The following is a 26,310-nucleotide window of genomic DNA, read 5'->3' on the forward strand; positions in this document are numbered from 1 at the left end:
AACTGAATTGAATGAATGTCACTTTTATACTATTACACATATTTTTACGGAATTCATGTCAATACTCCACCGACCCCGTCCTTATGATACAGTAGGTATAGTGTATACTCCTCCGTTGTATCTAGGATCGAGAGATTTCGTGTTAGAACTGGTCCCCAGAAATCTGTGTTTTAAGAGGCATCTTGATGGGCCGGTTGGTCATGCTTGGTGACTGGATGGATTGCGCCCCGACGGCGTGGAACGCTGCTCATAACATCAATCCTTGGTTTGTTTGGACCAAACTCGATCTTTAACGGGCGGTTTTATGCCTATAAACTTGCTTCCAACCTTTACACATACCAAAGTTACTCTTCAGTCACAGCTACCTTGAGACATCCCCCCCCCAAAAAAAAAGTACAGTACAACGCTGATGGATATAAAGATGTATGCTATTGCCATTCACAGTACAACGCTGATGGATATAAAGATGTATGCTATTGCCATTCACAGTACAACGCTGATGGATATAAAGATATATGTCCCATACCCCCACACACATTGTTAATAGGGAAGCTCTGCCTGGGGGTATCACTTTCAAAGAGAAAAGGTCCATGATATACTTTCACAACTGTTGTGTATATATTGGTGTCACGTAGTTGGATTTTAAACATGATATACCGCTTCGGGCTCGAATATATCAGCTATAACAATGTGTATCTCAACGACAGTCGAGGTCTGTCGCCATGTCACAGAGATCCCGTGCAGTCAAGTCGGTGCCTCTGGGCGGAAAACTGAGGATATTTATATCTCGTCAAAACAGTCATGCCGTCAAAAAACAATGTTTATTATTCCAGCTTGTTTTGTTAACAGACATTTTTAAATGAGTAAGAGTGGAACGGGTCTCTGTTCACTCCGCTTGTCAGCTGATTCTGTGATCCACGTGGCCAAATGTCTATGTAACTTGTATACATGTAGATTTGCCGTAGCAGGTGGCCACGCGTGTCGTGTCTGCAGGCACACCCTGTCGCCAAACATTGTCGTCTGCTGCGCACAGAATTTGGAACTTTGCCAAAACGTCAAAACCAGGACACAGTATGTCAGTAGGCAAACAACTCGTTGTTGATATGCTATTGTTCCTATGGCACAATTGTGAATTGTGTTATTACATGCATATGTGAATGCATGTGTTGTGTGTTATTGCTCGTGTCTCGTCCTCTGCATCCGTTGTAACATGTATCCATCTATAGCATGTATCCATCTTCTGTATCCCGTACTGGGGGTTCAAAAGTTTTCATACAATCAACCCAACTGAGTATGTAGTCAGTCTTTTAATATTTCATCATTTTATACAAAATATAACGATTCAACAACAAGTAACAATTTGGTATCAACAATATGTACATAAAGCAAATGGCAGGTGTGATATGTGCTGGAGGCTTTTAAAGCTGGGCTAAACTGTGGAACTCCACGTCCGGCAAACGCTGTACGGAGCTAGCGTATGATTAAGTATGAAGTTTCTGCGAACGGTTATGGTCGTTTTAAAAGTATACAGAAACCCTTTGACCATCGGATGTCGTATCTGCATATCTGTTTACATATTAATGAATATAGTAAATCCGCAGTAATGGAAAGGTTTACCACTGTCAGTACGCGAAAATTATGTTTGTAAAGCTGGATGCGACTGAAAGTGAGTTTAGTTTTACGCCGCACCCAGCAATATTCCAGCTATATGGCGGCGGTCTGTAAATAATAGTCTGGACCAGACAATCCAGTGATCAACAGCATGCGTAATTGGGAACTGATGACGTGTCAACCAAGTCAGCGAGTCTGACCACCCGATCCCGAGCGACTGAATGAACGCGTATGAGTTTGTTACATACGTGTATATCCAATTTAGAATCAGCTCAGCACAAACAGCTCTTGGCTGGGCAGAGGACATAACTATTTAATTACCAATTTCAGTCATAAAATTGTTAAAAGCTATTAAAGTTTCCGGAAACATCTGAACAGTTGCATTTTCAGCAAATGCTTGTGAACGTGAAGGTTATTTAAGCAGAAGCAAGGAATGTGTGAATATCTCGTTCTCATGTGGATGGAGCGGTATGGGTATAGGAGCAACATGGAGTATGTTGCAGTTCTGTCTAGTGATGATATACATGTAGATGATGCTGTTTCAGATTGATGTCGTCATCATATAGCTTGAGGGGTGCTGTTGTTGATGTTGCAATGCTGAATGAGGATGGGTTGCATGTGGGTGGAGTTATGGTTGTAGTGATGTGGACTGAAGAAGGTTGATGTTTTCCAGCGACTGCATAACGGCCCCTCGACAACATTGCAGCCATAAAACCAACTGGGGGAACATGAGTGGGGTGTGATATGTGCTTGGAACTATCTGATATGAAGTTTGGTTTAACAAGGTTTTACTTTGGGTTGAAGGGGACGGAAACTTCGAAGATGGACATTTCTGAAACTTTTCAGTTGAACCGGAAACCAGATGGTCCCAAGAGATAAAGGAATGTGGATAGAATGTTCGGCAGTGTAAAGAATTTAAATGAGAGCATGAATATGTCTTGAATGTTCGGCTGTCTCTTCTTCCGAAAGGTATGCACAATGAATGCATTGTGTCACCAACAGAATGCGCCGAAAGTTAGTTTTGTCTCTGAAGCAAACAGCTACAGTATATAGTTCATAAATACACGACTTTGTATGAACAACTCAGATCTCTGTTCTATATACATTTGGTTTGGTCGAATCTGTTTGCTGCACTCTCAAAGCAGGAATGACATTATGACAATAACGATTCTACAGAGACTAGCACAGATGAGATCATATTGTAATGGACCCGCCCCAAACTGTCTGTTTATATGCCATCCGGTCGCCATCTTTAAACACAGTCACAGTTTGAAACTGCCGCCATTTTTCACTGGTCAAGATCCTGTTGAGGGTTCAGTGTACGAACAATAGGCTATCACAGGTTGAGAGAGCACATTATGTACAGAATCATGGAGTCCGTCACGTGATCAGGCCACGCACAGTAGACATTATGCACTTCCGGTTCCAAGTTTGGAGAGTTAAAACAGTTTATCACAGATTCACATAGACAGTTTCGTCTCACAACTCACGTGGCGCATGGGCACACGCGATGGATCCATTGTTTGGGTCACGTTAGGTCGCTGTAAGTAAACAGTCTCGTGTGGATATGGCACATAATTAGATGAAGTCCCCTCTAGGATCAAGAACCGTATGAACATTCAAGTTCATCATTGAGGAGAGCCATCTCGAAAACACTCTTCCACTGTTCATAACGGGGGGCACACTGTAAGACTGGTCGCCCCAGACGGACGCGGCCTGTGAACAAGAACTGCCCCTCCCCGTGCCTGATGCCACACCGGTGCGGGGCGTGAATCCCGCCCTTCAGCTCGTGGGGACGGGACCATCCATTTTCTGCCTTTTTGAAAATGGCTTCCTTCTGCGAAATCAACCGAGTCACAGACACCCGGATGACGGAGGTTTCTTCCACGTCGTCATGGTTGACGTCATCCATGCTGCCGACTGCAACTGAAATACAACATATATATTTTAATGATATATAATACATACATACGACACATGTCCTACAACGATCAAAACATACACTTAAGCCATAATGACAAATTCCCCTACATAATAGCTGCATCGGGTAAGCCGTCATTACACTTGATTGTTGAACAGGCACAAAAGGATTCGAAATACACACACGGATCAAGACATAAAATTATCTGTATAATTGTGTGGGTGCACGTCGCTGTACATAGTTTCGCCCATACAGCCTGATGGTTGTCTTCAGGAATGATGACTCACAGCAACACGGATGCATGATGCATGCTATGGGCTGTGTCGGGTCGTTTCGTGCTAAACTCTATAGCCAAGTATGGAAAGGCAGTTTTATCTGTAACAATCACAGTACCTACACGGGCGGAACAAACCACGTTAACAGCCAGGGGTGGCAACAATGACAGGCCGTTGTGAATTAGACAATGACATGTGAATTTGCGGTGGTGTATTCACTTAGCTATAGAAAGTTAAGAATTAAGACCTACATCACGCGCAGTCGGCATTACGGCAGATCGATTTCTAATGCAGAGTCACGTGAATCCGTGTGGGGTAGCAGTATCGAGCGGCAAGAGGGTGGGGGGTACCATCTACTTCTGTTACAAAGTTAATGTCTCAGGTTGAAACTGTTATGCCAAATACGATTTATAGCCCTGCGTACCCGAGAGCGAGGTCCAAAAGGGTGTCGGATTGCCAGCTAGGGCGGCGCTATGTGTTGGCGATGGCTACCGACAGGAAGTTGGCAGTCGTGGACTGATGAACAAAGTGTTCCGACAGATCGGGGTGTGTGATTGAGGCTGTATGCATTGTTCATTCACTTTACTACCTCTCCATCAGAGTTGTGCATGCTGGGAAGTAGCTAGATGCACGTCTATGTTGACGTCGGTATTCAGTCAACTTTGTTTTGCTTTTGTTTGCTGTTTTACGCCGGACTTAACAATTTTCCAGCAATATCACATCGCTATGTAAATAATCGAGTCTGGACTAGACTTTCCAGTGATTGAAATCATGAGCATCGTTATACTCAGCTGATATACGACATGCAACAACCAACTAAGCGAGTTTGATCACCCGTTCCCGTTAGGCGATTCCTACAACAATCACCGTGTGAGTGAGTGAGTGAGTGAGTGATACGAAAAAAACCTCATGCTTTCGTCCCTAATGAAACAATCCAGCAGGCATGCCATAAGATAACCCGCTGGCTTCCAGCTGAGAGGTGACGAGCGTGGGTACTAACTCTGCGATAGGTGCACCTAACATTACATTACGTAAAAACTCAGCGATGATTCACGACTGGTTATAGCTTGACAACTCACCGAAATCACTGGTACAGTAGGCCCGCAACAGTTCTCTATCAGTACAAGGACGGCACTCTGTAAACAAGCAAATGCAGGGTAATAAAATTATCATTTAAAAAACATAATAACCCCACTATCAATATATTCAAAGCAAGCTCTCTCGCAGGTCCAGTGTTGAGGGGTTTGACAGCTAGGCCAACAAGTCCCAACACAGCGGCTTAAACTGCTGGATGTCAAGATGCTGCTTTCAAACATTTCTCCATAGCCCGATTCAATTACGAATAACTCGCAATATCATTTCAAATATTTCTACAGATCAAACACGTGCGGTTGAAAAAGGCTGCATTCCTCATGGCTCTATATCTCCGGCTGGGTGAAGGGCTGAATGACTAGGACAGTGTGTATTGGAGGAGTGTGGAGTGAGGGTCTTTATACAGCACAGGTTCCCAGGCTCTTTCTATCATCAGATCCAAGGAGGGGGTGGGGTCGGATGTACAGGGTGGGTGTTTGACAAAAAAGGTATTCAGTGGGTACGGCAATGCTTTTTTCATAGCATTCCAGCCACACGGCCTGGATGGTAGTTAACGGTTATTACATTTGAAAGTGTTAATACTTCCTGCTATCGGTTGTATCTTATATATCTCTTATTATCTCTATACTCAGAACTACATTTTTATATTTTTAGTGTTTGCAAGAGACCCAGGGTCTAAATTTCCGGTCTGTGATATGCAAGAGACGAGAATTCTTATTTACACCATATTGTTCTTCATGTAAAGATGTGTATGGACAAGTATTCTGGAATAGTTACCCTCGGACGTTCATCTTCTAAAATGTGTAAAGGGCGGTTTGGGGGTTAAAGCTCGTCCACAAAGGCCCGGGTTCGATTCCCAACATGGGTACAATGACTGAAACCCATTTTAAGCCATTTCTCCTGCAGTTTTACTGCTTAAACCGGCGTAAAACCATACTCACTCACTAAACTGTGTAAGGCCATCTCTCTAGGTTCCAAGTTAAGTGTTTATTCTGAGGTGTACCGGTTGATTAATTCTACCTCAGCCAGCTCACGGCAACAAAAGAGTACATTGCACCCGGAGTGACTTGAAAACCAGTTAGTCGGGCGACAAGTGAGATTTAACCGTCTACAGTGACAGGATATGTTTCTCTCTGCAACTGATCAGGATTTATCAGCCATGGGTTTCTCCTCTGTTACAATACCGCGTCCCCTACGTTGGGGAAAGTTGATATGTTTCCGGGTAACCACATGGAAGGGGAATATCTTATGCGAATTTTATTTCTTCTAAAACGAATGTTTTTTTCGTGACTCTTCAGTGTGAATCAGGCTTTATGGAAATACTTTAGTATGAAGTACCTTGTTTTCTAAGGGTGTTATCAAACTGCTGGAAGAAAACACAATCGATGATACTTCGCCCTTTGTGGACACACCTGCTTTCACAACAATAGGTATTGCCCCTCAGAGGTGCTTGTAATATTTCTTTTCTCAATCTAACACTGGTAGTTTTTGGAAAAATTTAAGATCTTGAAACCTTTCACAATTAACGTTTAATAAATCTTTATAAAATAGCAAGCACGTTGATATTATTTAACGGCACTCAGGGGTGTGTTTTCGTTTCCATTTATAAGTGAAGATAAACTTTGTTAAAAGTGCGACCTAACAATGTTCTTATAAAGATGCTGCACAACGAAAACAGATTTCCTTTGTTATGTGTTTCGGTCTAGTTTCGCTACTGGAGAGGGAATACTTTGCGGTGTTCTGGTTTTACCAGACAGATGACGTGTTTTGTACACACGGCACCGTGGTCGCTTCCTGTGCCACGTTAGGCGTTATTCACCTGTTACGTCATCGAGTCAACTCACCAGTCGTGTCAGGACGACCCTTCTGAAATTAGATGGACTGTCGCTGTGGCGTCCATACGTTTTATGATGGGTATATTTACTGAGACTTAATGCCGTAATAACAGTCAGAGTGAGTGAGGTGGTGGGCCCATACCGCTTTTAGCAATATCCGGGTAATGAACATCACTGATCGTACACATGCTGGGAGGGGACCCCGGGCTAACTGTTGTTTAGTTGTTGGTTGGTTGGTTGTTGTTTTTTAGCATTCATGTTGCATTCAGCAAATTCCAGCTAAATGACGGCGGTCTGTAAATAATCGATTCTGGACCAGACAATCCAGTGATTGACATCATGAGCATCGATCTACGCAATCAGGATACGGTGACATGTGTCAACCAAGTCATCGAGCCTGACCACCCGATCCCGTTAGTCGTCTCTTACGACAAGCATGGCTTGTTCACGGATGCCAACTTCAGTAGCAGAGATGGAACTTACACTGAGAACACATTGACACTACATTCAGAACAAATCTCACCTTCCATGGGACTGTAACGGAGACTACTCGACGTCTTCTCCATGTCATAGAAAACTTTCACCCTGGCCACGCCCGTGTCTTCGGCGCTACGTTCAGTCTCCATGTACAAATGGATTGGATCGGAACCGGAAATACAAAATTCCCTGCCGCGCCCTCTAGTTGTGAAAAGGGGAGATAACCGAACTTCCACATCGTTCACAATTTTTAATTTATAATTCCCATGTGTCCTCGACAGCACTTCCTGTGATACTATAGTTTTGATATTTTCACTTTGTACACGAACACAATATCTGTACTCCCCGGCATGTTGCGGATTCAACTCCAACCTGATTGCACCGTATGAACTTAACCACGTGATTTGACCTTCAAGACATTTTGGCTTGACGTTAATGATGGCCTTTTCTCCATTGTCCGGGTCACTGGAAAACAAAAACAGATGTATAACAATATGCTTCAATACTCAAGAGGAAATACATTAAAGATGTCATCTGCCTTGGAACATTTCTCATGATTAAATACAGTAAATAACTTGGTGCAAAGCGAGGATCTGGTGTGACCAGAATGATCGGATATGCTCCTGTGTATTAGGCATGGACATCTGGAGCTCCACACAAGTGAGTGAGTGAGTGAGTTTAGCTTTACGCGGCACTCAGCAATATCCCAGCTATATGGCGGCTGTCTGTAAGTAATCGAATCTGGACCAGACAATCCAGTGATCAACAGCATGAGCATCGATCTACGCACTTGGGATACCATGACATGTGTCAAACAATGCTGACCACTCGATTCCGTTAGTCGCCTTTTACGACAAGCATGGGTTACTGAAGACCAATTCTAACCCAGACCTTCACGGGTATATACTAACCATTGCTTTGCATGTATCAGACTCGTCAACTACATTAGGTGGTGATATAGCTGTAATACTGTTGACTGCGTGAATCTGTACACAAAAACTCCATATATTCATTACCCGACACAGTATTGTAGTTGTAAGCTCTTTATACCTCACGATATATCAAGCGTAAGATACCGCTTCAGGTCGATTTACAGTACATTTGACGACTACAGACGTCCCCACAGCGATAGGTCTACTGTGGGCAATACAGCACATGACTTCTGTCACTTTTATAGGTTGTCTATATGAGCCGAGGCAGGACAAATGTATAGACGTGAAAGAGAGAAAACAGAGGACAGAAAGAAATGAGGTCAAGCTGTTAAGTCCATGGTCTATAAATCAAATATAGAAAGGTAAAATATGAACATTATTTGCAATATTTCAATCTAAGTGGCATATATATTGCTTGAAATCTCCCGACCGGCCCAATTTGCATACCACAGTTAATACCTTGGCTCAGCTATTTTCTGTTTATTATTAATACATTCACCGTTTGTCATGGCTACAAGGCCAGGCCACGGTTATGCATTCATCTTGTTTACACATGTAATGCGGGTTATCCACTGTCGAGGTGCAGGTCTCTCCACCAAGGAGGGGGACAGGTTTTGTCTAATCTGTCGTCTGCCACATTCCACTTTAGGAAAGGGTCGCCAGGAGCAGACGACACCTTAAATAGGGGTGTTCGTGGCGGCCGACAAGCTTGGCTGACGTACAAGTTGTCAGCGGCTGTAAACAACGCCTTGTAGAGTAGAGAAGGTCGTCGTATGTGGAACCAAGTGATACCGCGTTCAATGGAGGAAATAGGCCCGAGCCAGCAATTTTCAACAGTCTCAGGGCGAAATCAACCAGACAAGCACCCTTGTAACACCTCGATACACAAACACCCGTTACAAGACTTCCGTTGGCCTTGTACCTACACCTTTGGTATGTCCTGTATTGTCCACAGCTGGTAATCTGCTGACCTCACTTCAAGACCCTCGTACGTCAAGTCTTAGACCTCTGATATCATCATTTGAACACCCTCTGGTACCTACACTCAAAGACCTTTGATACCCCTGCCTTCAAAACCAGTGATACCTCTATTTCGGAACCAATGATATCGCCATTTTACAAGGGTCGGATGAAAAGAGTATCCCCCATATTCCACTAATACGTTTATTTTAGGTATCAGGGAACATCACGGCTATCAGAACTGTATTTGAATACCCAGCGAACATCTATGTTTTATTATCGAAGTAAAAGTCAGTAACTTTATATGTGTTTAAGAGAACATGGCTTTGTGCAATTAGTCGTATTTCCCGAACGAAGCCCAAGGTTGCATACGGGGAAAGTCTAACAATGTCGGTGGCATAGCAGTTACACCTTCTTTCAATTACAGGTAATATTTGTGTTGGCATTTTCTATTCGCATGCTGTTGATGATTGCGGAAACATGCCATCTTATCTTATTTACAATTGGCTCAATTTCAAACTTGCATAACAGTGCAGCCCGGCAGAGTAGGAACGCGGCGACTATTTGTACCCCTCGTCAAAAGAACCTCCCTCCTACAGTCAGAAAAGTGACCCTGCAATAAAGCCATCCGAGACCCGGAACAATCCTCGTCCTGGAGGAACTAATCATAGAGGTGATAGGCTAATCACATCCGAACCAGCCCAGGTTGGATGCATGGCACCCAAACACGGCCTAATATCAAGCAAGCACGCATTATGGACCGCTTTAATTAGGGTATTTGAGCCGGTTTCCGTGCGGCACGTCATTACACACGCCAGAAGATTGCTACGACCGTAACTACAGAGCCGTTAGCGTGACGTCGGTTTTTTAGACCTTTTGCTGACTGGGAATGGACAACACAAACCTATATCAAGACCTGACTATCTTCTATCTCCATGGGGAACCCTACACTGCATTATACGTCTATGTTACAGCGGTTTAAACTTACACTATCGCATGCATGACGAGCTGAGTAATCGCTACCATCTCCGGGTTTATTCAAAGAGATGGTTGTTAAGAAAGCACATACCTGGGACTTGAGCACATACCTGGGACTTGAGTCACTCGCCATCTCAACGAGATTTACTCGGCTCATAACTGACTGTAGTCATATTTGGTTAACAATATAAACGGTCAGATTACCCAAGGTTTCATATGTCTTGATTAAGAAGCATATGCATAAAGATATCACTTTCCTATTGGTTCACTTCATGGCGGTTTATGGGACAAGGGCGCACATGAATTTGAATCCAGGCGCAGTGTCTTTTGGTTGTGTTGTCGCTGTTGGGTCAGTACACCTTGCAAAGGCGCGACCCCGACATGTTAACTTCCATCTAGAGGTCACTTAAACTGACATTGGATAATTAAAGACATTTTTGAGATTCGTGTAAACAGATTGTATTTTCTTTTAATCCTCATTAATCTCTTCGGTCGTGTTGTGTAGTGTGTTGTTGCTGTGGTCGGCGAGAACAAGGAAGACCGCCCGGTCCGGGTGTTTGGTCATGATGCAACTACCATCCTGGGCAAATTGTGTCAAGTGGAAAGGTAATTCCGGCCACAAACAACCTGTGAAAGGTGTGATTACCTGGCTCCATCCTGAAGGTGTAGAATGTCCCCACAACAACAGTCACCGAGAGATGGAAGGCATGGGGAGGGACCCCCGACCCCCATCACTTTGCCTTCGGTTATTTGCCCCGACTGATAGGGTTGACGGTGGGGTACAGAAATACCCCTCAGTGTGGAGGGAGGCGGGACAAACGCCGGTCGGCGAGAGGAGGACAGAGAGTCGAGTTACAAATCAAACATTGTCGGGAATGTGGTCACATACCTGTAGAGGGGGACAATGAGGGAGGTACTATTGGGGAGTGGGACGTGACTACAGCCTTCCTACAGCGACTTGCTAGAGACAACACTCTCACTACAGTCAACTGTGTCGGTAGGCTACCATCTGAGACATGGTCTTCAGAGACAGCTTCCCATCCACTCGTCACAGACAAGTGTTCATCTAGGTGGACTCTGGCTCCCACTGACGAGGTGTCGGAGTGTGTTAGCGGGATCCAGCCACTTTCCTCCAGCAAACTCCACCTCCAACTGGGATGCTATACCTCTGTAGTCCAGCTGTAGTGGGACATTCTACACAACAGTAACGCGTTATCGTCTCAACTCGAAATTCCCGAACTGAACTCTAGGATAAAACCCACCTATACACTCGACTCCCTATTTCCACATGGAGCAACTAAGATCTTTATATCTCGTTTACAACTGGTTCTACAATATCACTACAGCTGGTACCAAATATAGCCTTCACGCTTAGTACCTGCGGGAAAGCGGATCCTGGTGTCCGCCTACCGATCCAACGTTTGAACCACTCTACCAACCGCCCCAACTGTTCAGGGCCTAGATTTTCGAAGTTCTCTTAGCGCTAAGATAGTCGTAAGTTAATGTTAATGTATGGCACTTACGACTATCTTAGCGCTAAGATAGCTTCGAAAATCTAGACCCAGAGCAAGTGTTATGTCGGAGGACGGGTTCACGATACTCGACTACGCATTTGTCACGTCGTGAACAAGTTTCAAGAAAAACGTTTTCATAAACCCGTCTGTTCACATTTGCATGTTATTTGCTTTGCTATTAAGATCAACATATCAGGCTTGTGAAATAAACACCCCTAAAATGTCACCGACATGAACCCCTCCACGGAATGCAGGACATCGCCAACAGCCATGAACCACTCCTCACGATATATAGGCCCTGACAGATGCCATTATAAACCCCCTACTTTGTCAAATACCCAAACATGCTAACCTATTAACTTCATTATTACGGCTTTAACCGTGGAGAGATTGTTCTATTGGTCTCGCGTGTTTGCCGTGGTGTCTGCATTCTACAACAGCTCGGCATGTTATAACCGCCATTGCTGCCAACTCGTCACTTAACAGTCCCAGAGACACTGTGGAGATAGATACCTAGCAAACCTCAGACCGTACACACATACTGCTTTACTTAGCTTTACAGGATTGGAGAATATATAAATACTAGAACTGGGTCTTATTTAGCAATAGCAAGAGATGAATAGGAGTGCAAAAAGAATTTGAATTTCAGAATCAATTGAACTTATAAGACTCGAGGCTTCAAAACAGAGAAAGCTTTAAAATATGAGGGAAATGTTATATTAACATCTCGTGCATTTTGCACCGATCAACACATGCAGTCAGGTACAAGTGTGATTCATTGTATTGAAAATCATTTTGAGTGACCTTCCTCTCCTTTCCGTCTTTATTTCAGTGTTTATACAAGCAAAAGCTGTATTAAACCAGCGAAGGTTGTCCAAAAGTTTGGAACTGCAAAAACAGGTTTTGATATTTTCTGAGCATGATGTGTTTGTCTGTGTATAGATTTGAAGGTTACGTGCCTCGGTGTTGATCTCCATCATGTGTGTGCAGGATTACCTGGGCTCGATGCGAGGACATACATGGACGGCGGTGCTAAGCCGGCAGTTGTAGACAACGTCAACACCGATGTGTGCGGGGAACCAACAACCTGTAGCTCGTCAATGCAGCCAGGAACGCCGTGGAGGGGCCGAGAGAGAAGGAGGGGAGCGTGCACCAATATTGACCCGAGCAGACGACAGCATCTCGGATCCCATATCCTGGATGTCCGACGTGTCATCCTACCAACTCCTCACAACGCTTGGTCTGTACGAGTGTCGGAAGAGCGTAAGTAGCTCCATACACCGATTATCGGCTTGTTGACTTGGAATTCATAATAGGCCAGAAAGTCACTCGGACAAATATTGCCTCAATACATTAACGGTTTCTCTCGCACACCGTAGTCTCTTTCATATGATAATAAAGAGGAAACCGTTAGGGGGGTTTGCGTAGCCGCAATATTCACAAACAACGCTCTCCGGAAATCAGATATTTTGAATTTGGTTTGTGTCTCGCATGCTGGGATGATTTTGTGAAAGCAATGTTTGAAGTGTAATTTATCGTGTTTATTGTCACGAGTAATTAAAGTGTGACCGACAGGTCACAGGTGTACCCCCGTAGCCATGACGAGCCGTGGCGGAGATGGCCGTCGTCCCTGGCTGCTTCAACTGTATCATGGTGGAACAGGATGGTCGAGCTGTCAACCACCGTCACTGATTTATATGTCTCTTCATAAATGACGGTTTCAGGTTTCTATCTTCTGTTGGATACCATCCTCTGTAATCACATGACCCAGCGTCCCTGACGTCTTGTCACCTGACACCGTCTACATCTACATCGTCACACTTCGTGCATTTAATTACTTACATAACATTCCTACATAATCCGCAGCCAGAACTACACTGCCCTCCGTGTGACGGGGGAAGACACCTGGGCCATATTGTTCCTCATAACAATATAAAACCTAGTCATTTTAACACCCAAACAAATATACTTTAACGAAAAACAGAAAATATCTTCATTTGATAAAGTGGATTTGTTTTCACAACTGGGCTGTGTGGTTGAATACAAATGACAGTAATAAACTATTTTCAGTCGCTTTCATTTTGAAATCATGTGACCTTTTAGGCAGTGGTCTTTGGTTCTATGTTACTGTTGGCATCGGTGATCTGATCTTACCTGATTGTACAGTCGCACTGATTACAGGTGTGCTGCGTTCTTCCCCCTGTGATGACGGCGAGGAGTAGCCAGGTAATGACCAGATGACCGCTGGTCAAGGCTCGCCACAGTACCGATATATCCATAATGTCACACCAGCAGGTACTCCATAATACAAGACCACATCTCTATACACAACACGGGAACAGCTCAGTACAATCCGAGTCCCACAACCTGTCAAACTTTCCCACTGCCTGCCAACAACCTGCTCGCCGTAACGCTGAGTCTAAACTGAGGCCTTTTCAGACCAGCCTAAGATTGGCCAAGCAGGCGATTCAACCCGCCCCTCGCCAGCTCCAGCCACGCGTGGAGGCCAGCCAGGCAGCCAGCAGAGCTGTACAGACCGGCCCATTCTGCACAAGGGGAACAACTTGTCGCTGCTCGCCCTGATAACATCAGCTGGCATTGTTCGCTACACGCGATAGCGAGCGTTTCACTTATCCATGTTTACGTCGTCAGGATTAGCGTATTATCGAAACTATGTTTGTGCAGGGTTAGCGCTCGGAGCCCACGGGTAACGGGTATACATAGAGATAACCGCCATTGTCTGTGGTCTATCTTACCTACACAACAGTATAACACGATAAACAGCTACGGGTCTATCTCCCACTGTAAATAGTAGAAGGGTAGTAGTATCAGCATCAGTATAACACGATAAACATCCACTTTTCTATATCCTATGGTAAATGTAGTCTCACAACACCAGATAACGTCTTCGCGTCTGACACGTGATCCTGGTCCGGTTCCTCCGACGCTGTTGTGGAGTCTTGTGATTGATGGTCGACTATCATGCGTTGTACCATGCCTACCCGGCAGTTATCGGAGTTCTTTACACTGATAAATACATAAGTCGACAGTCGTAGACAGCCATTATGTCTCATTAGTAGTTGGTGACAGTGGTCTGAGTTGACATCGTCACGACATACAGCTATCTTCAGGTACCACTCCATTGCTGGTTAGATCCAGTTGAGACTAAGGTATTGTGTTCAACTGGTATGGTCCTTGTTTTGAAGTGAGATCTACCAGTGTTTTATTATCTAAGGTGTAAGTGAATAATGCTTTACACCGTTTCTGGCAATATCCAGCCAAATCAAAATGGATAAGGACAGTAGAACTTGCTTCCACTCATCGCACCAACTTGGAAATCGAACCCACTGCTTTAATCGCCTGTCTACTCCACTGCATCACATTGTCAGGGGACCAATGGCGGTGGTACATGGGCGTGTAAATAAGAGGCGTCAGTACTCTTTCCTTAATCATATGAACTCCCTCTTCTATATCATATATCATAAATCTATACCATAAGCAAGTGTTCATGATTACCCATCAAATTTCCTATCAAACCAGATACCAGGCGGTAGTAAACGGTGAGCGTATCCAGCATCGCCAGTTGAACCAAACACAAACACAATTCAATGGAAAGTCAACAGATCGCACAACAAATAACACGGGAATGTATGGGAATGCATGGTACAGCTCAATATACGGAATTGTATCAGACATAATCTTTGTCAATGAATTTGTCAAATTTGGAAAATTCCTTGACATATTCACCAAAACCCGTTTTGAGAGCTTTACTGGGGCCTTGTAGCTATGACCAAACAAGAGTCGTACGACCTTTGTGAAACCTATAGTACGACTCTTCTCCATAGTACCTCAATAGTTGGGAAATTTAACCATCACAAACTGGACCTGCTGTAATGATGCTCTACATAAATTGGAAAAGTTGCTCGACAAAAGGGGAAAGTTGCTCCGCAAAAGGGAAAAGCCGAAGTCAGGCCTCTTGCCATCCAGTATTTTGAATAGTTTTATCACTCTGAAATTATATGTATAGATCTAAATGTAAAACGCTGTAGGCGGTGTAATGCTCCCGTGTAATTACGAGGTATAGGTAGTTACCGTGTATTCTTCGATAAGATGTATCAGTGCGTATGTATGTAAGATTATATCATGACGTGACCTTGACCCCACCACCAGCAACACCCATGGGCGTGGACCTGTCGTGACAGGTGGACTTACGGGAACTATCACAAAACGAAGTATAGTATTGGACGAATCAATTCAAATAATTCTTTACAAAGTACAAAACACCTTTTGGTGAACAGAGACGGACGGGAATCACTCTACCAAATCTGTTTCTTGCTCGAACCTTCATCAATCCATCAGTAGGTAACAAGATTCCGGTATATCTGGCAGTAATGTCTGCTATAAACCCTGAACCAAGAGCCCGAGATGTACTACTAAAACTAGCCATTATATCACATAATATATTTTCGTAGAAACCATAAACAGATGCCTCTTTCATGTCAAAGCGTATCTCCCCGACTTAACAAGGATAACTTCAGCCGTGTGTATCCACATCCTCTGGCGGACATATGTTTAGGGAGAGACATCAAAAGGGTTATCTACTATACATGGTGTACGTATATCCCCGTGCTCTTCTGCACGAGACTATCAAAGTTTAAGTATGGTTTTCAAAGTGGGAGTTTATCGCTGAGTCCGGTGATAGTATGTTTGTCCCAGAATGGTAATTGGCGGTTCAATGTTTTTGGAACAGACGTGGAGAGGAAATCGCCCGGTAGGGGGCGCTCATCCAATCATTGTAATTAGTGCTGACAAAAGTGATGTCACGTGTAACGTATAGTCTTCAAAGATCGTTCTTGTTTTAATAGAGGACAACGGCCTATTTTATCATAAAGATTAATTCTTACAATTCTTCATGCCACGTTAGCCTTTGAAGAATGTGTAGATTGTAAATAATGCATTGAGGGAAACATCTGCCTCACATTGAAATCTCCACACAACATTTAGTAGCCAACTAACCGCACCAAACCCTCAGAAAACCATTGCTCGTTTTTATTGACCCGTCGAGATTCCGTGTTTTTGTAATTACCACTTGTGTTTTCTTTAGCCAGAACTTGACATTCGGGCCGGGGGCAGTGAACAAGGGGTGCTGGGTTGTCCAGGCCAGACAGAGGGGGTCGGATCGGGCAGCAATTGAGTGGATGTGTCTTGGTGGTGTACTCTGTCTCAGTGACACCACAGGGAATCGACCAGAATAGGTACATATTGGTTCCCCTGTCAACATCCGACTGAACTGCGGATCGGGTGGTTACATCGTGTCACCTGACGGACTGTCATTAGGCTATCGTTGACCACGCCACCAAACACTGCCTGGCCTGGCCCAGACGTCTTGACATATAATGGAATAATACAGATAGTGGCATTAGTATCATTGTATGTTCTCAAGATTGGTTCTAGGTTGTAGGTTCTCATGATCGGGTGTTCTAGGTTTTAGGTACTCATGATCGGGTGTTCTAGGTTTTAGGTTCTCATGATCGGGTGTTCTAGGTTCTAGGTTCTTAAGATCAGGTGCTCTAGGTTCCATGTTCTCAAGATCGGGTGTTCTAGGCTCCATGTTGTCAAGATCTGTCCTAAGGTCTTCCAGGTTCCACAGAGCTGTTCTCTGGTGTTCTTGGTTCTCGCGACCTATACTGTGGTGTTCTAGTTTCCATGTTCCGTAAAGTCTGTGTTCTTCGCTATCACAATCAGTCATCGGGTGTTCTAGGTATTAGGTTCAAGGTTCTTAAGATCTGTTCTCAATTTGTCTTGATTCTGGGTTCTGAAGACCGGACCCCACATCAATATTCTTGTAATGTTTGCCAGGACAACCCTAACCGTGACTTAGGTTTCACGACTCTTTAGGGTAATCTTTTTTTGAGCCTGTATCGAATCGGGAATCGAACCCAGTGATGGCCGTGGTTCGGCTGCCTCGCCGCAGTTCAATGTTTGGCCGGAACATCAGCAACACCTTACGTCGAGGGTGAAGTCGAATCTCACGGCAGGTTTTTATACGATTTGAACCAGTTTCCCCTGAATCGTATAATGCTCATAATGCAGGACATTGAATTTCATCCTTGTTTCAACTTGGCTGCTGGGCCAGTAACTAAGTAATCGGGGATTGCGCGAATTTTAATGACAGGGCGCCCCCTGGCGGCCTTATCTGATGACAACAGAGGCAGTTGGGACGATAAGTGACGGTTTAGTGTGAAGGTTTTCATGGTAATTACGTACGGTGTATCTCCGTTACGCCCTCGTTTACCCTTAAGGTCGCTTCACTAACTGCTAATTACGCCTTACACTGTCCTCCTACATGCGATAGCGTGCATTAAGGGGATTATGTAAATATGGCGCGTATTGCACGTGCTGCACGTGTAGAGGTGGCGACTGACACTCCGTGACAGGCCAACGCTGGTGTTGCCCCAGTCGGCACTGGTTAATCTGATAATGCTCAATTTAAAACTACAGGTCTCTAATGGAAACCACATGGCAAAGGTTTTGTAGCTGATTAAAGAAGAGAAGCTGTTGAATGTATCATGTGACTGAACGTTTCGTAACTGGGTTGGCTTGCCTTGGTGTCACTGCGAAACGGAATGTCTGCAAGCTGGTGCGAAACAGACATTGGTTCCAATTTTGAATGATCAGGAATAAGAAACACATTCGCAGTAAAGACTTCTTTGGACAGAGCATCGGTTTTCTGGATAAACGTTACATGAACTTCACATTAGACAGGCAGATCTGTTTCCCAGTACACTAGACTTACATTTAGTCTCTGAACAGTTGTCTTAATAAAATACATCTGAATCAAGCCCAGGGACTCTCTTCATTTACCAACGGCAGGAATGTAGACTTGCCAAATATTCTAGATTTGCAATGGCTGTAAAGAATATCTTTATTTCATGGTCTGCATTAGACAAACAACGGGTCTCTGAAATGAACATATTTTACAGAAAAAAGGCTCATAGTGAAAAAAAACCCAAAAATATAATAAAAAGGAGCCCTGAGACTTTCTTCATTTTCTGAAGCTGTGGAAATCTAGACTTGCCACATTTTCTAAACTTGCGTGGGATTTCTTGGATATATTTGCTTCAGGGTCTTTTGACAGACCAGGTCTGTATCAGAGACTACCAGAGCACGTCAGGACTTTGATATGGTGTAACTGCTATGCATGCGCATCGTTGGTCTATAATTCATTTTTATACCGTAAAGAATGAAGAATGAATTCCATCGACCATTAATACACACAGTCCACATTCAACTGGTTGTATTCTTTTTATGAGGGACGTGGGACACGGGTGTGTATCAACTATTTCTTCATTTCAAATCTCATGTGAATAGGAAGAATCATCGTTATAGCCGAAATGACATGTGGATACACAATCAACCTTTTATTTGATCTGTTTTCGTGCCTGTTTATGTCCAGAGCGACATGTTGGGGTGGGCACGCTGACACAAACAGTCCTCCTTGGCAGAATGCCCTGAACTCTCACCACAGGTAGCTGTCAACCCAAGGGTGGACAATGACAGACGCGTGTAGCTCTATACCTACATTGTCTACGTGAAGAAGCGTACCCACCACTGTCGTATTGTCCTCCAGGGGGCGCTGTCAACACACACGCGTTATCTACCGAGACTTCTTTGATTTGATTTGTTGAGATCAATGTATTGACCTATAAGCGTGAATGAGATACGCGCGAGCTGCGCGCGTGTTGCGGTTAGCTACGTGTACAATCAAGCCGGTAACTGCTCCTATTCGCGTGGTATATCAATGAATAGAATGAAAGGGTTGTTTATCTCAATACGTACAGGAAAAGTTTCCACAATGGTATATTTCAGTGCTGAAATAAGGTCAGAGAGGCTATGCGTTTGGACACGTGCATCTGGACATTTCTTAACCTGTCAATGGTTATGCATTAATCCTGACAAAGTCTGAACACGTAAATAGGATAACCTAGATAGTATACTGGGACCTACGGTTATCCTTTATTGCACGTATAGAACTTGAATAAACGGTGCTTAGGACAGGAAATACCTTCCTTAATCCAGTGAGTGTATATAGTCCCTACTGACAACCTGCCCTATAAATCTCGTCTTTCATATCTGAACTTTATATATAGCCACATTATACTCCATATTTGGTACGGGAAGGGTATTTAGTAAATGTTGAGCTTGATACAGCCAATCTTTGCCAGATATTTAGTGACGAAATCAATTTTGAACATTACCCTGATGTTGATAATCAGAGTTCACCGGTCGAGCTGAGACTGAATACTAGTGTTCACACGGGTAGGACGAGGATGACCATTAGTGTTCACACGGGTAAGACGAGGTTGACCATTAGTGTTCACACGGGTAAGACGAGGTTGACCATTAGTGTTCACACGGGTAAGACGAGGTTGACCATTAGAGTTCACACGGGTAAGACGAGGTTGACCATTAGTGTTCACACGGGTAAGACGAGGTTGACCATTAGTGTTCACACGGGTAAGATTACGTTAGACAACAATATTCACGGGGGTAAAATGTGGTTAAATGCCAGTGTTTACATGGGTAAGATTACGTTAGACAACATTGTTCACGGGGATAAGATGTGGTTAAATACCAGTGTATGTTTTTACACGGGTAAGATTACGTTAGACAACAATATTCACGGGGGTAAAATGTGGTTAAATGCCAGTGTTTACATGGGTAAGATTACGTTAGACAACATTGTTCACGGGGATAAGATGTCGTTAAATACCAGTGTATGTTTTTACACGGGTAAGATTACGTTAGACAACAATATTCATGGGGGTAAGATGTGGTTAAATACCAGTGTTTACACGGGTAAGATTACGTTAGACAACATTGTTCACGGGGATAAGATGTGGTTAAATACCAGTGTATGTTTTTACACGGGTAAGATTACGTTAGACAACAATATTCATGGGGGTAAAATGTGGTTAAATACCAGTGTTTACACGGGTAAGATTACGTTAGACAACATTGTTCACGGGGATAAGATGTGGTTAAATACCAGTGTTTACACGGGTAAGATGTAGAGGAATGCCAATGTTCGCATGGATACAATGAGACTGAATGTCAGTGACTGACAGTTGTGTACCAGTGTCCTTGGGCCTGGCCAGTCTGAGGCGTGAATACAATCTTGTTATGAATGCCAAAACAATTGTGTTTGTGCAAACACATGCACCCTGTCCCCTAATTCCATCAGACAAACACCCCAGCCTGCTGCGTCACGTGAAATAGGAGGGTACAGACACCCCAGGGCAGGGACCGCGTGCAGGGCACAATGTACCCAGCAGCACCCATGCATCGTTGGTACGATGTTAGGGAGGCCAGGGATGAGGAGAGACAAAACTGGTTTGCGACACAATTGGATGATACTTGACGAAATAGCTTGGTGAGATTATTGGGGCTAAACGGACACGACAGTGTTGAAATGACAGAAAAGCAGTGACCTCTCATTATCGGATCTGACCCCACAGGTGCTCGAATCATCAACCCAGCGCCTCACAATGCTTGACCCCTGCACGTGCGGGTCGTAGGGCTGACCTCTCGACGTAACGCTGCCCCGAAATCCCGCCTTTTGTTCTAACGGCACTGACCTGCTGACTTGGGCGGTTCATCTCATTATTAACTGATAATCCGCAACAGTAAGAGAGGGAGGAACGGGCTGGGTGTAACAGTTGGGGGTACTGCGTCACAGCAATAGGACAATAATGATTAGACACTGTTGCTGTATGAAGATGGGGTGGAGATAGAGGGGACGGGTCAGGGCCACTGTGGCAGAGGTGGGGATGAACAGAGAGAACTCGCTCCGAGGGGAGCGGGGAGTGGTTACTCAGGGGGTGGTAGAGCGGGCTGTGTGTGAGGGGTTGGAGAAGTCTGGAGGGGTGTATTTACAACATACGGGATCTGATACTGTGACACGACGTCTCAAGTTTTCATGGTATTTACGACACACGAATACAATAGAGATATTGGCCAGAGTCCTCGGTCGTATCAATAATGAGGCCAGCCTTCCACATAAACACTTGTTTATCGCGCACTGAACACTCACACAGATCGATAACAACACTACGATTGATGTCTAGGAAATTGTTTAAGACATTTTCGTATACACAACATCCAATTATGGAGTACAACTGATAAAATCTCAAGTGTGTACATTTGACTTATAACCAGTTTGAGTCAAGCGCTGAATAACGGCCTAACTATATTGAACCAAAGAGAGGCTAAGACATGCGCAGCATAGTTTCGATGCAGGTGCCCCCTGCTGTTGAACTTACTCAAAGAGACGGAAGCCCAGTCCGACGACCATCCACTCCTCATCTATCCCTTCCTTGCTGTGAACCACGCAATGTTATCGACAGGCGACGGATGCAAGCTTACAGGATTATCAACTCCCCCAACCCTCCGTCCCATGTCAACAGCTCAACGCTATCACGGGGCACAGACAACACAACTCGTAAACAATAAACAAAAAAACTCAAACAGTTTTACCCCCAAATCGAAGATTTGCTTCCCGTTGCAGTCGCGCGTGTTTACCCTGGAGGTGTCAGATAGTGTGCCGCCTGACCCCCGGACGCTTCAGGGTCTGTGGTCGGTACCACATCAAACACACGCCCATTCCACCCCCGGGATAGACAGACTAGGGTGACATGCTTGGCGAGTTGAAGGAACCGCCCCTCGCAGAATCCAATACACAAGGACAATATACCTGCAATTCCTGACTTTGATCTAAGATTCAGATAAACACACAGATGAAACCAGGTAGGAAGCCTCAGATACCCTGGCATCAGCAGAACAGAGGTCTTACAAACAGGCCTACACGTTCACAGTTTCAAAATTTGCAGCAAAGGTACAACCTATTACCCCCTTACGTATGATACGCATGAACAAGGAAGCGAGTGATGCTTGTTTACCACAGGTGATGTTTACCTGTTGTTCCCCGAGACGCTGATGACGTTCACAACAGCTATGAGGGACATGTCGCTCCCAACACCGGTAACTGTAGTCACGGGGGCAACAGCAACAACAGGGAAGTCAACAGCAAAAACAAAACATCAAGTTGAATCCCGCGGTTGAGAGTTTGAGACACAAAGTCATTCACAGGCTTAGGGAGGAAATCTTGGTGAACAGGCAGCCTGCCAGGTGTACTTTTACTATCCCGACCAAACAGTCGACCAGCACCGACTGATGTCACACGGGTTTGTTGTCATTGAATTCATATTGATTTAACAAAAACAAAGACGAGTCACACCATAACAATTACTGACATTGCAGAGATTTACTTAGAAACACAGAATATAAGAGGAACTTAATGTATTTCAAACACGGAAGGTCAAGTGTAGAAATCCTATACTCAAAGTGATGGGTTGAGGTCTTAGTGTCAATGAGGAATTATGTTTATGATGCAGAGAATCTCGGCATGCATGAGGTGCTTTGTGGGAGGCTAACGCATCTCTTCCTGCTGTCCTGCATCGGCACCTCACGTAGATCAAGAACTATACGAGACTGTGCAGCTTGACTGAGGGGCAGCCCTACCTTCAGAGGGCTTCAGGTCACAGGTACACGACATGCAAGTGTATACAAAGTGCTGCGGTTTAAGAGTCCACGACTCTGTTGCTATTAGAGAAGGTTTCAGTCAAACTAATCTATGACTGCATGACACAGGAGAACATGGTTCATGCTGTCTTGTCATTTTTGGGTCTCCTTTGTGTCGTAATTGGCAATACGTCTTTGGTGATTTTACCAGCTTGAGTAATATGTAAACGACACACTGCGGTAAAGATGCAATGAGATGGGTCTACTCCTACAGTTGTACAGGGATAGTTTTCCTACAGGATAGAAAGCTGATATACGTATATGATAATTTATAATTATTATAGCTGTATTATAACAGGCAACTGAGCGACACTGCTGTATATTCAATCTCCTTTGCCAGCTCACAGTAAATCCAAGAACCTAACTTGTTATGGTTGGGTCTGTATGTTCCAGGAAGCACAAAAAGAAGTATATGTTTGGTGAAGATTCAACAGAAGCCGTGATGTCAGCTGAATTCGCCTTGTTTTTCAAGCTGAAAGTTCATGTACATCTTGACAGGCTATCCATCCACTGTAAACAGGTGCTCGTTGATTTGTATAATTAATCCTCGAGGGACGTAGATCTGAATCTGTCAGGAGGAGCCCTCGATTGATTATAGCTATCTGTGTGACCTTTACTTACAATACTTATGTTGTACTTATCTAGAATATACAGCGCGGAGGATGTGATCCATCACATATACCTTGTGATCACGTCCATGTCACTTAAAGGTAAACCGTAATTAGCGCAGGTAAGCTGTCATCAGGTGTGTGTCGACGATGTCCACGCAGATCTTGTATGTTGACGCAAACCCGATGTAGAAGACAGACAAGTTTGTGGTGGTGCTGGTTTCATATTGGTATCCTCCACGTCCACAACAGTCATCTGAATTTCACCTGTCACCCTGTGTATGTTGATTACAGGTACAGTGATCATCCATCACCCGAGCATTTCCGTATATCACACAGCCGTACCTGTTGATTACAGGTGAGCGGCGTTAGCCCTCTAGCAGCTCAATACCATTCAGTCGGACAATCTATTAACGCAGTTGACATCACTATTATTGTCACAGCCTGTATGCAATTAGCGACAGGTAAGTTACAATTTACCTGACAACGTTGGTTTTGTTACAGCTGCATTCAAATTTAATTTTCAAACGCGTTAAAATCTGAAAGGCAATTTTCTTATAGTGTACATTTGTCGATTTCATGGTGTCTTTGAAAACTTGAAACGGCTGTACGAGAAAATAGGATTCTAAAATTGCAGGCGTCTTGGACAGTCTGTTGACTACGATATTGCTACAGGTCGTCGGTACACAGCGTGAATACACAGACGCACCTGTAACGAGTGTGCCGCTTTACCGGAGTCTTCCTGTTCTGTTACAATGCATTGTACAGCAATGTGACAGTTTCAATAGCTTCCCATCCCCGACTCTGTTCTAACAGTGTGTTTATGTCAGTTTCGCTGTGTTCACCCAGGCCTGGTATAGGTGCAAGTCTAGACATGCTACCTACATACAGCGTCACGTGTACGTAATAAGCAACTGGGGAGCCCGCCCCAGACATAACACGCAATATAGGTCTTGTTGTGACTCGGGGTCACAAGAGTTGGGACTTCTCACTGAGGATAGGTAATCATAAAACTCGAGAGTTGTCGAAGTCTTGTTATCTAACTGACAGAATCTGCAGCCAATATTGAGGTTACAGAGCACTCTTAAAGGACCGTGTTCCTGATCTAACAGTGCAAGAACGACCATAAGCAAACTTAGAGTATCATCACTTTAGCGCCGTCGCTTTTAAATGAGATTTTCCGTAGTGAAATTCTCAATAGCACCCGAAAATCTGAAAACACATGTTCTAAAATTAGTACTGCACGTTTCAGTGGCGAAAACAATTGTACATCTTGGCGAATGTAGTAAATCATCAAGTGTCCCCTGTTGTTGAGAATGTATTCAAGTTTATTTATAGTTTTTCTAAGCGTATGTAAGTGTGAAATTGGCATATTGTTCACCGGTAACTACGTAGTATTAAATATCCACTGGTATACGAGGTTAGGCTGAAACGTTCTGACCCCAACGATGACGGAATGTTTCGATGAAATTGTTTGCTATATATAGGAAAGCTGTTGGGTATTAGTAAATGATAAACATGTGTACTATTTATATTTATGTGGCAATTTTGTACACTGATAAAATTTGCAATTCATTCCGTTTCTGACTCAAACGGACTGTAGTTATCTTTCATCAAACTCATCTCCAAGGTCCACGCCAGCGTTCGAAATTTACGTCGGTCCTTAGGCCCAAAGTCGACTGAAAACCACTCGGACACACAGCTTTTGTTTACTGCAGCTTTTTAATCCCAAATAACTAAGAGTAAATTTTGAGAAAATATCATTCAGTAATTTTTAGATAACTCTTTAACTCGGTTTTATTGTTTGCTGGGAATTATTTATATTGTAGCTAAAATATAGGGCCAACACATTCTGATCAGGGCTCACAACTTTTTATGGTTCTGGGTCCTTAGGGCCTGCAGCGTTTCAGGGTTAAGGGCAAACACTGGTCCACATACTTCTGTTAACGGTGACCTCGGTCCTCTTGGTTGTGTAGCAAGTCCTCCAGGAATGACGTCATCAACATTTGCGTAAAACTTTGCCAGTAATTTATTTCTCCATGTTTGAGAAGAAGTGAAAATTTGACGTCGCGAAATCTGTTGAATACAGAGGATGTTCAGTGAGTTGAGGTCTGAGACGTTTGTTGCCGCCATGGCGCCAGCGGACTTGTACACCGGTACATTGTTCTGGTGGAACAGTCTTTGTCTTCTTCGGAGGAGGACATGTTAGATGTTTACATTGAATATTGCTTAGGCTCTGGTCGATTATGCTCTACCCAAGACTCATTCATGATTACAAATCGCTAAATAAAATCAGTGATGTCACTTTGGCTGAAGGGGTCGTTGTCGCCACAGGTACTATAGATATGTACACCAGGTACGTTTCTGAATTTAGGAATGTACCCTAAACAAAGTCAAAATACAGAAATTTACCCGGTACCCTAATCGACGGACGAGTCCATATTCCGCAACCCAAAACCGAAAACAT

General features: G+C 44.0%; 1 protein-coding gene across 2 annotated transcripts; it reads right to left on the reverse strand.

Annotated features, from left to right (window-relative positions):
• Window positions 1-1,292: 1,292 nt before the first annotated feature.
• LOC124277976 (meteorin-like protein) lies at window positions 1,293-22,660 on the reverse strand. 2 transcript variants are annotated; one of them, XM_046713703.1, is made up of 4 exons: window positions 22,570-22,660; window positions 7,258-7,676; window positions 4,887-4,943; window positions 1,293-3,537 (listed from the first exon to the last, which is right to left on the reverse strand). In XM_046713703.1, the coding sequence occupies exons 1-4, from the start codon at window positions 22,617-22,619 to the stop codon at window positions 3,212-3,214; spliced, it is 852 nt and encodes a 283-aa protein (XP_046569659.1). In that variant the 5' UTR covers window positions 22,620-22,660; the 3' UTR covers window positions 1,293-3,211. The 2 variants fall into 2 exon arrangements, with proteins under 2 accessions (XP_046569659.1, XP_046569658.1); XM_046713702.1 differs by lacking the exon at window positions 22,570-22,660 and adding an exon at window positions 13,750-14,032.
• Between the last annotated feature and the right edge of the window lie 3,650 nt (window positions 22,661-26,310).

Source organism: Haliotis rubra, unplaced genomic scaffold, assembly GCF_003918875.1.
Source record: "Haliotis rubra isolate DU_JTF1 unplaced genomic scaffold, ASM391887v1 Scf23, whole genome shotgun sequence".
NCBI lineage: Eukaryota > Metazoa > Mollusca > Gastropoda > Lepetellida > Haliotidae > Haliotis > Haliotis rubra.

Bases quoted from the DNA above. Each gene is read 5' to 3' on its own strand.
- LOC124277976 (XM_046713702.1), bottom strand. From the start codon at position 13,874: ATGGATATATCGGTACTGTGGCGAGCCTTGACCAGCGGTCATCTGGTC. The intron at 4,944-7,257 runs GTGAGATTTGTT...GCTTGTTTACAG, and splicing joins CCGTTACAGTCCCATGGAAG to AGTGCCGTCCTTGTACTGAT. The intron at 3,538-4,886 runs GTGAGTTGTCAA...GTTGTATTTCAG, and splicing joins CTACTGTACCAGTGATTTCG to TTGCAGTCGGCAGCATGGAT.